Genomic DNA, 12,969 nt, shown 5'->3' with positions numbered 1-12,969 from the left:
ATCGTTCCGTCCTGGTACCGGGCCAATAGGCTGGATACAGACGCATCTCTTGTCTGGTACTACGGCCAGGGTCGACAAAGCCTTTCAAGATTTCCTTATACCAACAAACAAAGGTCTTTGACTGTATACATACACCTTATTATACGCTTTACAATTGATATACACAACCCTTTGACCGTCTCGACATCTTTCCATCCAGAAACAAGATGACAAAGACAATACAATACGATGCCATCATCCTCAACCCCAGCCATGAGAACGTCCGTACGTATATAACCCCGTCCCTAAGCCCTCCCATACTCTATACGCAAGCACCGTATCATACAAGATCAACAATTAAACCGACAGCAACAAACCCAACCTGCAATATGTCTGAAGAACACACATTCTCCGAAGAGGACACTATGTTTGAAGGAGACACAATCTCTGAAGGAGAAACAATCCCTAAAGGACACACAATCCACATAACCCCCTTCGTCTTCAACCCGCCCCTCTACCCGCACCACGCCCCTGAGAAACTCTGGCTCGTGGCCCTAACAACCCCCATCAACACAACCACATACCACCACATCTTCCCCGAAGGCAGCAGGCTAACAAAATACACAGCACCCGCCTTCCGCGAACGCGCTACTACAGCCCTTGTCAACGAGTCAGGTATCACGCCGATCGAGGTCGCAACTGTTCCTGATGCGCTCGGGATGCAGTTGCTTGAGTGGCTGAATGAGTCGATGGTTGATAGCAGGATCGGGGGTGAGGGGATTGAGTGGCCGGTTGTGTTTTTTGAGGGCCTGATGGAGAGGGAGTTGATTGATTGGTTTGTTGAGGGGGCTGTGGAGGAGGTGCTGGATGAAGGGAACAGGGAGAAGGTTGATTTGCCGAGGCAGGTGTTGATTTCGTTTATGCATTCGGTTTCGCCGGATGTGATGAGTAGTGGTGGGATCTAGGGGTGAGTACGGAGGGTATTGGCTGGGGCCTATATGTTGAATAAACAGGAAATTTAGAGGCTTGACAATACAAAGGGGAATCAAAGTGCTCCAATTCATGGCTTGTTTATTGTGCCATGTGTTTGTAACTATATAAAAAGTAGGAAAAGCCTTCGTCGTTCATCAGTATGCACTAGGAGGTGGTGTCATGTAGGACTATTATACCTGTTCATCTCAATCTCGGGCAGGTCAAGTCGAGTCAGGTTGAGCTTCTCTTGAGCTAATAAGTGAGCGGGCTGCTCGACAGCGAAGGCAGTTACGCCGCCCTTATTGGTGAAAGATATATTCATGCACACCTACACAGCTACAGGCATTGAATGATAGAACATGAATGAGCTCGCGGGACACGCGGAATTGGCATGCAAAAGCCACAGTACTATTCAATTCAGCAGTGAATCTAAGATCTATCAAAATACTAACAGCAAGTCGCTCTAGCTAGTCCAGTACATGCCGCAACACTATCACGCTAGTTCTCCCCTGGCTATAAGCTCAAGAAATCCTCTGTGAAGTCGCTCGACCATCTCACTATCACCATCACCATCACCCTCACAGATCACCTCACCTAGATCTTCAAGATAAGGCGGCTTGTCGTCCCCTTCAAGACGCCAGATATACTTAATCAGGTGAATCATTCCCCGGTCCCTGTCCGGAACGGCAGTCTCGGTCGTCGCAATCTTCAGAGGCCTGGTAAAGAGAGAAAGGCTGCAAGCACCCAAATCACTGCAAACACCCCCATCGTCCTTTCCAGACCCATCTTCCAGATCATCACAAGCCGAAGAAGTAAGCTTATTAGCGTCCAACGTAAGCTCCAGCCCCTGATACTTCCGCAACAGCTCCCGATAAACACCCTTATACTTTGCCAACACCTCAGGAGAATCAACCACATCCTCATCCCCATCCTCGTCATCACTCACAACCTCAAAAGGCAACTCAACCCTCCAATCCCCCATAAGCCACTCCGGATACGCCTCACACCCACAAGACCTCGGCACAGCCCCAACCCCATCCCAATCAATAATCCCCCTAACCTCACCCTCTCTCGAAACAATCACATTCTGCAAATCCAGATCCGGGTGCGCAAGCACAAACCCCCTCCCATCAGCGGCCTCAGGCTCCGGAATCCACGAAATAAGCTTCCTCGTCAACGCATGCAGCGGCTGCATATACTGATACGACAAACACTCCGGCTGCGGCGGGTATCTATCCAGGAAGAACGTATAGTGATCCTTTGGATCTGAGGACGGGGGAGCCTCAGCCCAGACTGCGCCGTCTCGGCCTGCGGCGATGCGGTCGTATGTACCGCGCATGTCGTAGCGGCGGGAGGAGTGCAGGTTTGAATCTGGGCCTTCCCGATCAAGGGATCCATCTTTGTTGAATTTTAGCATCCCGCTCGTGTGAAATTTATACTGCGAAAGCTGCGCCATGGCTGCCGCTATTCCATCTAGCACGCGGGATCGATGGATCGCAACGTCCTCTGCGGAGACGCCGTGGCGCTCGCCGAACCAGACGCGGTCAAGCGGGACGCCGGCTATGAATGTCATGAGGATATACGGTACGCGAAGCAGGTTATCTATAGATGACTCAAAGGTGATGATGTCAGGCAGGGGGATGGTGGTTTCACGTCTGAGCATGCGCATGGTGTTTGCTTCGGATTCTAGTGCTTTGGCGGAGAGGGCGTCCCATTTGCCCTGTACGCCGGTGGCGGGAATCTTGATCGCCCAGCGGGTTCCGCAGGGGAATGTTAGGGGGAAGACGATGTTGAACGTTCCGCCGAGTGGCTTGTCGATCGTGGCGGTTTCTGGTGGGGTGTTGGGGTTAAGGCGTTGGAAGGTCGATGAGGCGAGGTGGAGGAGTTCTCCTATGTTGACGGCTGCGAGCACGGCGGAGAGGTGCTTCATATGGTTCTCGGAGATGAAGGAGCTTGTCTGGAATGCACGACGTGGAGGTGGTAGGTTGGGGGTGGTTGAGGGCGCGGTGGGATCATGTTGTTCGTTGATTCTGGGAGGAGCAGGTTGTTGAATCTGGTCTGACATTTTGATGATACGTTGGATGTGTCTGAGACGGAAGCTGAGGTAGGGTCTCCTGAAGCCAGTATTCCAGAGTAAAATCTGGAAGATTCATGAGAGGAGGAAAAGTGAAGGGAAGCCCTGTGGAAAAGGGAAGAAATGTGGTCTTTCATCTAGCCCACCATGAGCAAACGCGGAATTCAGCGTATCAGGCAACCAGGTGATGGCGCAAGATATGGGTTTACAAGGAACAAACAACTAGAGATAGCAAGACTGCCAGCGGCATCGGTTCTCCGAACCTACAAAGCCAATTTAGGATGAAAGACTTCCCATCAGTATATCTTGAATGACAAAAGTACACAAATGTCGGATAAAGCCGCCAAAGAACCCGTATAGAGCCCTAGTACAATGGCATTGTTAACAACAAAGACACAAAGAGACCATCACAGCAACAGGACCAACATCTGAATATATATATGAGCCTCATGATCCCTGCAACTCCAACTCCCACGACTCATCAAGTCAAATACACGACACTCAACATGACACCAGCATCAGACGACCCACCCCACAAGCACCACTGCCGGTAACCTCACAACCCTTCCCCTACCACCTAGCATTACAGATGAACCCACAATAACCATGTATAGGGGACCCGGATGCGGCAAAGTCTTCGATGATCGGTGCAAAAAGGCCGGACACGAATGGCTATGCCCGGTTCATAAAATCTGGGTCATGAAGAACAAACGATGCCCAAAGTGCGACGAACAGAAGGAGAGGGAATGGCTTGCTCAGAGGCAAAAGAAGAAGGGTGAGGCCGCGGCTAAGCAAGGTGACTCGAAGAACGGTGGTGGGAAGAAGGGCCAGGGTAAGAAGTAGATTGTTACTGCTCTTCAGGTGAGTACATCCCGCCCTGCCCCGTCCTACTAACTACCAGGTATGTTATGACATGACGTCCAGTCGCTACAGATTTGTCATTTTGAATTGGAAGTGCTTGTTGGTGCGATTGAATATGATGCGTTTTATTTGAGGTCTAGAGCGAATTGTAGGTGTACTATATGTAATCGGGGTATGTCTGCGAGCTTGGAGGTTTCTAGACTGCACCCATACCAGCAATGTTTGTCAATTTTAGACTCATGAGAAGGTTCTTGTGTATGATTATAGAAACACTCTCTCACCCTGAGAATAGCTATACATGTTTCCAGACTAATCTGCTTTTTAGATTGCGCTGAAAGGCCATTAAATGCTCGACGAGCTATATGATTACAATCAGCAGGATGAGATCACACGGAGGGAGAAGATGAACAACCAGTATTCCAATTCAATACAGCATGGACATACTCCGCAGAAGGTATACTAAGGTGAGATGGTCTTGATAAGTGACATATCCGATCTTCCGTAAGTTGAAGCGCTGCTTTGCTCGGATAGGGCAAAATATATATACACGATCAACGAGAATAACATGGAGCGAGCGAGCATCAGGCATTAGAAACAGTAACCATCCAAGGTAAATATTAACTTACGCAATGTACTATAAGCCAACCTAGAAAAACCTTTATGCCGGAGAGGAGATATAGCGCAGATGAAATGCCCACGCGGGTTAGTATCCGTACCTGGTCCAGACAACGACTGTCACTAATATACCGCATGGTGGACACCCCTGATAGAATATCATACCTTGGGGCTTTCAGAAACCAATAGAGAGAAATGATATCCTCGCTACAAGAGCTCATACAAGATGTGACACCACCCCACCCTCAAATGCCTTCCCTGCAGCCCGTCAGCAACCAGCACCAAACACGGTAATACTAGGCGGAGACGAGAATGCCCAACACTGTAAGTGAGATAAGGCAACAATAGGAAGTTGATTCTAACGGGCTGTTACTGCCTCGGAGATGCTCAATAAGAATTGGAGAAGAACTAGAGTCTGCGCCCATTGACCTAGCATATATTTTTCGCCTCGCGCGCCTTCTACCGAGAACACCCCATGGACGAAGGAATGCTTATCACTAAAGACACAAGTTGTAAAGCTCTGGCGGCTATAACCTCGTGCCGGAGACGCACACTGTCAGTGGATGAGCGTCTGATTATGATATACGAGTAACCCGTCTCCAGCAACGTCAAGGTTTTCTGCGGCGTTTGTTGGACCTATAGTACGTATTTAAGGATGCGGAAAAGCAGTAGGGGGGGGGCCTACCTGGCCCTGGCAAGATATCACGACCTACTCTATCTAACACTGCGAGACACCGTTGCGCGATTTGTTAGACGTATAATATATTCTGGTGCAATTAAAGGGTTTGAACTGTTGGAGGATGCTACGTAGTAAGGATAGAAGGATCGGCAAGATATGCCTGAAAGTCAACATATCAGAGATCATGTACGTGGCTGATCGTACAGAGGGCCTAGTCCAATCATGCACCCTCGTTGCCCCCTTTTTACATTTCATTGGTGTGGATGCTGGTGTGCTGTATTGAAGAGAAGCATATGCTCCAAGGTCACATGCAGAATGAGCTGTTGTTTAGTGCTAATAGTAAGCATTCGACGATAACGGTAGCGCGCTCCGCAAGTGGTAGTACGCGTTGGAGATGACCTTTGCCTCACGGGCTGTGAGAAGTGTCCGACAACCTCTGGTGGGGCGGAAAACGCCAGCGATAGAAGATGACAGTGAACGTTCTTCCTATATGGGGATAACCGAGGCCTTTACTGTAGCACGAACCCAGTATTCTAGATGAGATCTGGCCTACTGCCCAGTGCCTAATCGATAGCGAGCATCTAGCAACGGAAGCAAACAGAGACCCAAGCGTTGAGCGGACAATCATCCACCCAGGACAATTCCGACGCGAGGCATCTTACACCCATCGAAATTTTCTTTCTAGCGGAGAACATTTCCTGGCGCCACCTATCTATCTCCAGCTGCACTGCCACAGCCACACCAGGCCGCGGCCTTAGGGTAGCCCCGGCGGCGGCGAGCATTTCCCGCAGCCTCTGTTGGCACTTATAGCCTCTTACCGGAATACCCATCATAGGTCAAACAAAGCGCTCAAGAGAGGAAGCAGGATCTGTGATTACTGAATGCATCTTGTCTGGTCCATAAGGAAGCGTCGCAAAAACACGTGTAGACACCACCAATATACATTATTCCTCGTCCGGACTGGGCAATGACATCGATTCGACGTGACAAACCGCGCAGCTGCGATCGGCGTTGGCGTGGCGTGCCATCTGGGCTAGACTTTTAGTTAGATGCAGGTGCAAGCGTCTCGTAGGAAAGAGTTGCAGTGCAATGCAAGCGATACGCCAAAGGTTGAACCCAACAGACAGGTTCGGGATACAGACCCTGGGTCTGCTGACATTGGACAACCAATACCCGCTGCAATGCAGTCTGCAGACGTATGTCTAGAACGCAAGTCGGAGTTTTCATTCTCTCTTGTCTTTGCATCGATGCTTGACTGTGGAGTGTAGAGCCTGTTGTGCCGAGATCCTCTTGGATTTCCCCTAAACAGCAGAAAGTTTGATGCAAGCGGCGATCGGACAGGCCGGTTTCGAACGCTGACGGAGGCCCTGGGCCCTGCAGGCTGCAGGATCAGATGCCAGATGGGAGGCGATCTGCATGGGGATGATGCAGCTGGAGGCGAAGGATTCAGAAGTTGGCTAGTGCCCCGTCTGGGCCTTCTAGAAGGTTTCGATGCAGGCGCAGGCGCAGGGCACCCCACGCCTGAAGGATTCAGTCAGACGGCGAGATGGCTGGTGTTTGAGTGTCCGAGTCAATAGGTCAGAAGAGATGCTCAGAATTCCGAATGTGATTCGCAGGATGGGTGCGTATTGCCTTCTGGTGCAGGCATCGTGTATGTCCGCTGGACTCTCTACTCATGGTGAACAATGACTATGCTGTCATATCAGAGACTCAGAAAGGATTCCCGCCGAGCAGGCTTGGAGAGCTTGTCAATGGACAAGATAAATCGCTCACGCTTGACCTGCGGGTCTTGGCATCTGATGTCTAGTAGAAAGCGGAAGAGAGCACACGTGGGGATCTCACTCTGTTTAAATGGCTGCTCCCGATCTAACTGCCAAGACATCTCTTTCTGTTTCCAACAAATGACGGGCGTGAAATCCTCCGCCGAGCCTGCGCCAAGCCCGCCAAGCGCCATGGCGTTAGCATCCGCCTTGGCGCATCTGACACTCCCAATGAGATGATGCTGATGGTGAACGTGCTGTAGCAGCATACTCTGCCTCCGAGGCTGCTGGTTTCACTCTTCACGCGGCTATCGTTATTTCTCGACGCCTCCACTACGCAATTGGTGCCACAAATCCCTCGATTCGGCTGCCGTGGTTGTTGAACTGTATGGTCAAGGAGGTCTGTTGAGCGGGCTTCACCGACATCAAGATGGACGTCGATTCTCCTTCGGTCACACAAGGAACCGTTTAACGGTCAAATATGAATATGCGATGTGTGCAAACCGGCCCCCCAACTGTAAGGGTCTCGCCGATGCAGCGGCTAAAATAGCTCCCTACTACTAGCGCAATTTGACAGCGCCACAGTCCCCGGGGCACGCGACACCTTGCCTCAGTTTTTCACTCCCACAGTCTGGATGCGTCCCGCTCCGAAGGCCCGTCTGTGGTACGGCCATCTGCGAGACTCTCTGCTCATGCACGTGGGGGTGACAGCAGATTGCTGCAGATTTCTCCGGCTTGAAAACACATAAATGCTGCTTCTTCCCCTGCTGATGGACCTTTTCTTGCCAGAGACACAACACACCACCTGTCACCATACAACGGACATCTAGACCATCAAGATGGTCCTCTCCGAATATAGCTATGTCTTTGCCATTGGCACCTTCTTCGCCATGTTGGATGCCTACAACAATGGTGCCAGTACGTCTTCTCCCATATTTCTGACACACCTCTTCCTCCATTGCCACTACATCCACAACCACTAACTATACCCAGACGACGTCGCAAACGCCTGGGCAACCAGCGTCTCCTCCCGCTCCATCACCTACCGGCAAGCCATGGTCCTGGGAACAATCTTCGAAATGGTCGGCGCCATCACCGTCGGCGCCCGCACAGCAGACACCATCAAAAACGGCATCATCCCCCACGAAGCCTTCCAAGGCAACGCCGGCGTCCAAATGCTCGCATTCACATGCGCCCTGGCAGGCGCCTCAACCTGGGTAATGTGGTGCACCCGGCATTCCGCCCACGTCTCATCCACATACTCCCTCGTGTCGGCCGTCGCCGGCGTCGGCGTCGCAACAGCAGGCGCATCACAAGTCCAATGGGGCTGGAACGGCGGACAAGGCCTGGGCGCGATCTTCGCAGGGTTAGGCATGGCACCCGCAATCGCCGGCTGTTTCGGCGCGATCATATTCTCCCTCATCAAATTCGTCGTCCACCTGCGCAAGAATCCCGTAAAGTGGGCTGTCTGGACCGCCCCGTTCTTCTTCCTCGTCGCCGCGACAATCTGTACCCTCTCCGTCGTGTACAAGGGGTCTCCGAATCTCGGCCTCAAAAACAAACCAGCCTGGTACATCGCCTCCGTGACCATGGGCACCGGCGGCGGCGTCTGCCTCCTCTCAGCGCTCTTCTTCGTCCCCTGGCTGCACGCGCAGGTCATCAAACGCGACGCATCCATCCGGTGGTACCACGCCTTCCTCGGCCCCCTCCTCTGGTCCCGTCCATACCCAGCAGACGCCGACCGCGCCGTCGTAGTCGTCCCCAACTACGCCGTCGTGCAAGAAGAAGATCAGCAATACCAACAGTCCACCATCGGCTCCCCCGAAACGCTAGTCAACTCGCCCATCACCCTCCCCAAAGCCGCCCAAACCACAACAACCGAGAAACCCGACTCAATCGCAATCGCCGAAGCCCAAACCGACTACAAACGCCTCATGGCCGACGCCGAAGCCAAATTCCACGCGCGGCTACGCAATGGCCGCGGCCCACTCGCCTGGGCCATGCGCACCCTGCACGAAAACCCCATGGGCGCCGGCGAGATCTACGAATGGCACAACCTCCGCCGGCTCTTCAAGCGCATCCCCTGCATGATTATCGTCGGCGCGCTCTACGGAATGCACTACGACATCCACGCAGCGCAGAGCGGGATCCACGGGACGCCCGAGGGGAAACGCATGGAGCGGGTATATGGCGCAGCGCCTAAATACTCTAATGACGTGGAGCACACGTATAGTTTTATCCAGATTATTACAGCGTGCACGGCTTCTTTCGCGCATGGGGCGAACGATATTGGGAATTCGGTGGGGCCGTGGGCGGTGCTGTATGGGGCTTGGAGGACGGGGGATGCGGCGGAGAGTGAGGCTGAAGTGGAGGTTTGGCAGCTGGCTGTGCTGAGCGCGACGATTTCGTTGGGGTTGATTACCTATGGGTATAATATTATGAAAGGTTTGTTCTCCCTCTCTCTCTCTCTCTCTCTCCCTCTCCCTCTCTTCCCGAGGTCTCGAGAGAGGTGGTTTTTCTACGCCTCGGACAAAGTCTACGTGGCAGGGCGTTTTGAGAATGATGCTAATTTGTGGGAATAGTCATGGGCAACAAAATCACCTACCACTCTCCCTCGCGCGGGTCGTCGATGGAGATGGGCGCCGCGCTGACGGTGTTGATTTTCTCGCAGTATAAACTGCCCGTGTCGACGTCGATGTGTATTACCGGTGCGACGGTCGGGGTGGGATTGTGCAATGGGACGTTCAAGGCTGTCAACTTCCAGCGCGTGGGGTTGTTGATGTTTTCGTGGATTATGACGATTCCTGTCGCGGGGACGCTGGCGGGGGTTTTGATGGGGATTGTGCTGAATGCGCCGCATTTCGGGGTGTAGGATTAGATGTTTTATATTGGGGGTGGGAATGGACTAGGTGGAATGGAGGGAAGGGAGGAAGACAGTGGGTGGAGTGTGGTGTTTTGGATTCTTTCGAGCGGAGCGATGTGGTAGCGATAGACTGGTTCTTTGATTTTGGCTTGGTTTGAATAGCATGGGTTTGATCAACACTCACTGAGTAGGATCATGATGGTGCTTCTAGTTGTCGCTGTAGCGGTGTTCGAGAGGGAGGTATGTTCTAGCATGGTAATGATACGTGTCCAATAAGGACGGTTGTTGGAATGGCGGACAGTGGCATAGCCCATGAGATGGGTAGAGAGAGCACAGTATAAGCCGGGGATAAATCCCAGGGGCGCAAAATGCAAGGACGTGTCATGATTGGTGCGATTCAAAAAGGTAAACATGCGGCAGTGAGGCAGAAGGATAACGACGTCAGACAGAGGGGTGTGGAAGAGATAATACCACTTGGATTACAGGCCTATGAAGCGAGAATATGATGGCAGGCTGTCGTTTTAGAAAAGGCCCAGGGGGACATAAGATGAATAGATCTATTGGGATTGAAAGCGAAAGAAGGTGTCTACCTAGGGGTACCTACTCAGCCACTACCTACAATTCACTCCTGTAATCCTGTGGTGTTTGCTTGCTTTGTCTCTCCGCCTGCGCATTATTCTTCTGCATCAACATTCGTTCCCCTCTTGGGGTCATCCAGGCAACTCCGAGATCCAGAACAGAATGTCGGACGGAAACTCTACCTCCGGTGGCCTGTTCCGCAACACTCAGCATGGTGGGAACCCGGATGCCCTGCAGCCCGCCAGCGAAAGAGTGGCCGTCAACGAACCATCAGCGACAAAGCCAGCCGGTCCCGACACACAAGACGAACGCCGACGGGCGCCATCCTAGGTAAGAGGCTTCGTGAAGCAAATACCCAGCATGAATCCCGTCGTGACCATACAGGCAACGAAGATTCTACCGATAGCAACGCAACCCAAGGCCAGAAGGCCCGTAAGACTCTTCCTACGCGTGCAGGAAATGCTCAGCCAGCGGGAAGAACCATTTCCGCGGCCGAGGCAGCAATCAGAAGCAGAACGTTTCCTGCTCCTGCCGGTCCTGGTACCACTGCGCCGGTTGGTATGATTATTGGTAACCCGCCTTCAAACGCTGCTCCGACAGCGGCTCCTATTCCTAATCCCGCACCGCCGAGGAATGACCAGCCAAGTGCAGGTGGCAGTGTAAACAGCACGGTACGCTGCAATCACCCCATCTACTTGTCCCCGGCTTAGTAACCTCTAACAGAACGTCCCCGACATCCGCAACCGCCTTCTAAGCTCCATATTGCCACCGGGAGAGTGGTGGGACGAAGCCGCGCTGGGAGCCCGGGTGGCCGAAATCCAATTCGTGACATACAACCTCTCTGTCTGTGCTGACATTATCAACGGTCGCAGGAGCTGGCTACATCATCATTCCAGTGCCACCGATAGAGCAGGGGTCTGGGATAGTGTTATCGCGGCGTACGACCAGAACCAAGCGAGAATGGTGAGTTCGGTTCGTCCAGCTTGTACCCCTGCAGGTGCTAATATCTGTCTTTGAGTCTGCGCGCAGCGAACACAGACCCGGCGCTTCGAATGTCCCCATGAACCCGGCTCCCGCAGGTCCGAATCAACCAGTGCCGTCGCAGCCCCAGGGCCCGAAGTAACTAGCCGGGAGGTACAGAGCAATAGCCAGGGATGGAGATGGTATACAGCAGGACGGCTGGCATTATGTTTGGAATACAGGTACGGAGGTCTACTTGTGCTTGCTGGTCAAGCAGCTTGGCAACAGTCATTCTCGTGTGGACGTGTACGCAGGTCGACATAACCGTGGTTTTGTATGCGTGCCGATCCAGCTTCTTGCACCTTGCTCATCGGCTGAGCATTAGGTGGTAGACCTAGGCTTTTGCACAGCATTTTGCGACTATTTACCTGGTGATTATTGTGCTTAGTACGATTTTCCAGCTGCCTATTGCTCCCAGAATAGATTTAGCCCTCTACAGTCAGGCATAGCCACCTTATATCTAAGAGCCCGTTAAAAACTACCAATAGCTGGAGGTTGCATATCACTAAACTACTAATTACATTCTAAGTTGCAGAGAGTCCCAACGACATGTTGGAACTCGATAAACCTCAGCTTGCTGTAGTGCATCAATCAACAACTTTGGAGTTGTTTTGATGTTGACAGGTGATACAGATAATAGGTCCTTTGACACAAATTGACAACAAAGACCGCCAGAATGTAATTGTGCGCATAATAACAGATTGACCATGTGTCTGCCTATCATGGAACAGGACAATTCACTCATTCCAAGGTCAAGGCGATTTCCTACCAGTTGTCACTCACTCTGGAGTGTTTGCTTGTTTTGTCTCCTGCTCCCAGTGCCTTTCTTCCATTTTGTGTTCCTCTCTCCATCTTTGCTTCAAATTCCATCACCACCCCTCTATTTCAAAAGTATCACAACCGACACTCAAAGCAAAATGTCAACCAGAGCTCTCCGTCCTGATCACACGTCCGCCAACGTCGGAGGTAATGGCAGTTCCGGTGGCAAGCAACCATCTGATGAAAAAGCCGCTCTCATCAGACCATCAACCACTAAACGACACAGTCGCCAGCCGGCAGAAGAGGAGTTGAACGTGTTATTTTCTGATGACGAAACAAGCAGCGAGCCCCTTGCTCTTGTTTCTGGACTCTCTGATTTCGATTCGGAAATGGAAGTCATCCGCCCGGGGGTAAAACGTCTCAAGTTACAGCCTAAGACGCCACAGGTTCAACAAGCACCAAGGAAAAGCTCTTCCACTACTCTCCGAAAGCGGATCCTATCGGCGGAGAGCAACACAGCTGCAACGACACAGAACAAACCACTTTCTGCCACTGCGACCAAGGAGGCCAGTCGGCCGGGTCCTCTGTTTACTGTTGAATTTCCTCTAATTGCTAAAATCACCCCTGCTATCCCCGGGCGTCACTCCGAGAGACCCCTACGCATCACCGATGGCCTGAACAGTGCAGTTCCCGAGCCAGACAGCAACACCACCCGCGACACCTTTAGCCTCAAACCGAACGCTAGAGCGAGCGCTCCCAGCGAGATTGCTCATGGACGCAAGACACCGGAAAGAAAAAGGAAAAAAAC

At 52.1% G+C, this 12,969-nt stretch overlaps 3 protein-coding genes across 3 annotated transcripts; 2 read left to right on the top strand and 1 right to left on the bottom strand.

The window, feature by feature from the left end:
• Positions 1 to 368: 368 nt before the first annotated feature.
• On the top strand, positions 369 to 944 carry BJY04DRAFT_221287 (uncharacterized protein; the record flags this gene model as incomplete). The annotated part of the gene is made up of 1 exon (XM_073717070.1): positions 369 to 944. One exon carries the CDS (start codon positions 369 to 371, stop codon positions 942 to 944), a length of 576 nt encoding a protein of 191 aa, XP_073568163.1.
• Positions 945 to 1,444: 500 nt separating this feature from the next.
• On the bottom strand, positions 1,445 to 3,016 carry BJY04DRAFT_221286 (phosphotransferase family protein; the record flags this gene model as incomplete). The annotated part of the gene is made up of 1 exon (XM_073717069.1): positions 1,445 to 3,016. One exon carries the CDS (start codon positions 3,014 to 3,016, stop codon positions 1,445 to 1,447), a length of 1,572 nt encoding a protein of 523 aa, XP_073568162.1.
• Positions 3,017 to 7,733: 4,717 nt separating this feature from the next.
• On the top strand, positions 7,734 to 10,108 carry BJY04DRAFT_196338 (inorganic phosphate transporter). The gene is made up of 3 exons (XM_073712339.1): positions 7,734 to 7,858; positions 7,934 to 9,385; positions 9,523 to 10,108. Exons 1-3 carry the CDS (start codon positions 7,780 to 7,782, stop codon positions 9,810 to 9,812), a joined length of 1,821 nt encoding a protein of 606 aa, XP_073568161.1. The 5' UTR covers positions 7,734 to 7,779; the 3' UTR covers positions 9,813 to 10,108.
• The last annotated feature ends 2,861 nt before the right edge of the window (positions 10,109 to 12,969 follow it).

Source organism: Aspergillus karnatakaensis (genome assembly GCF_047715665.1).
Source record: "Aspergillus karnatakaensis strain CBS 102800 unplaced genomic scaffold BJY04scaffold_47, whole genome shotgun sequence".
NCBI classification, from domain to species: Eukaryota; Fungi; Ascomycota; class Eurotiomycetes; order Eurotiales; family Aspergillaceae; genus Aspergillus; species Aspergillus karnatakaensis.
Note: the sequence above shows the minus strand (reverse complement) of the source record. Positions and strands in the feature narration are given on the sequence as shown.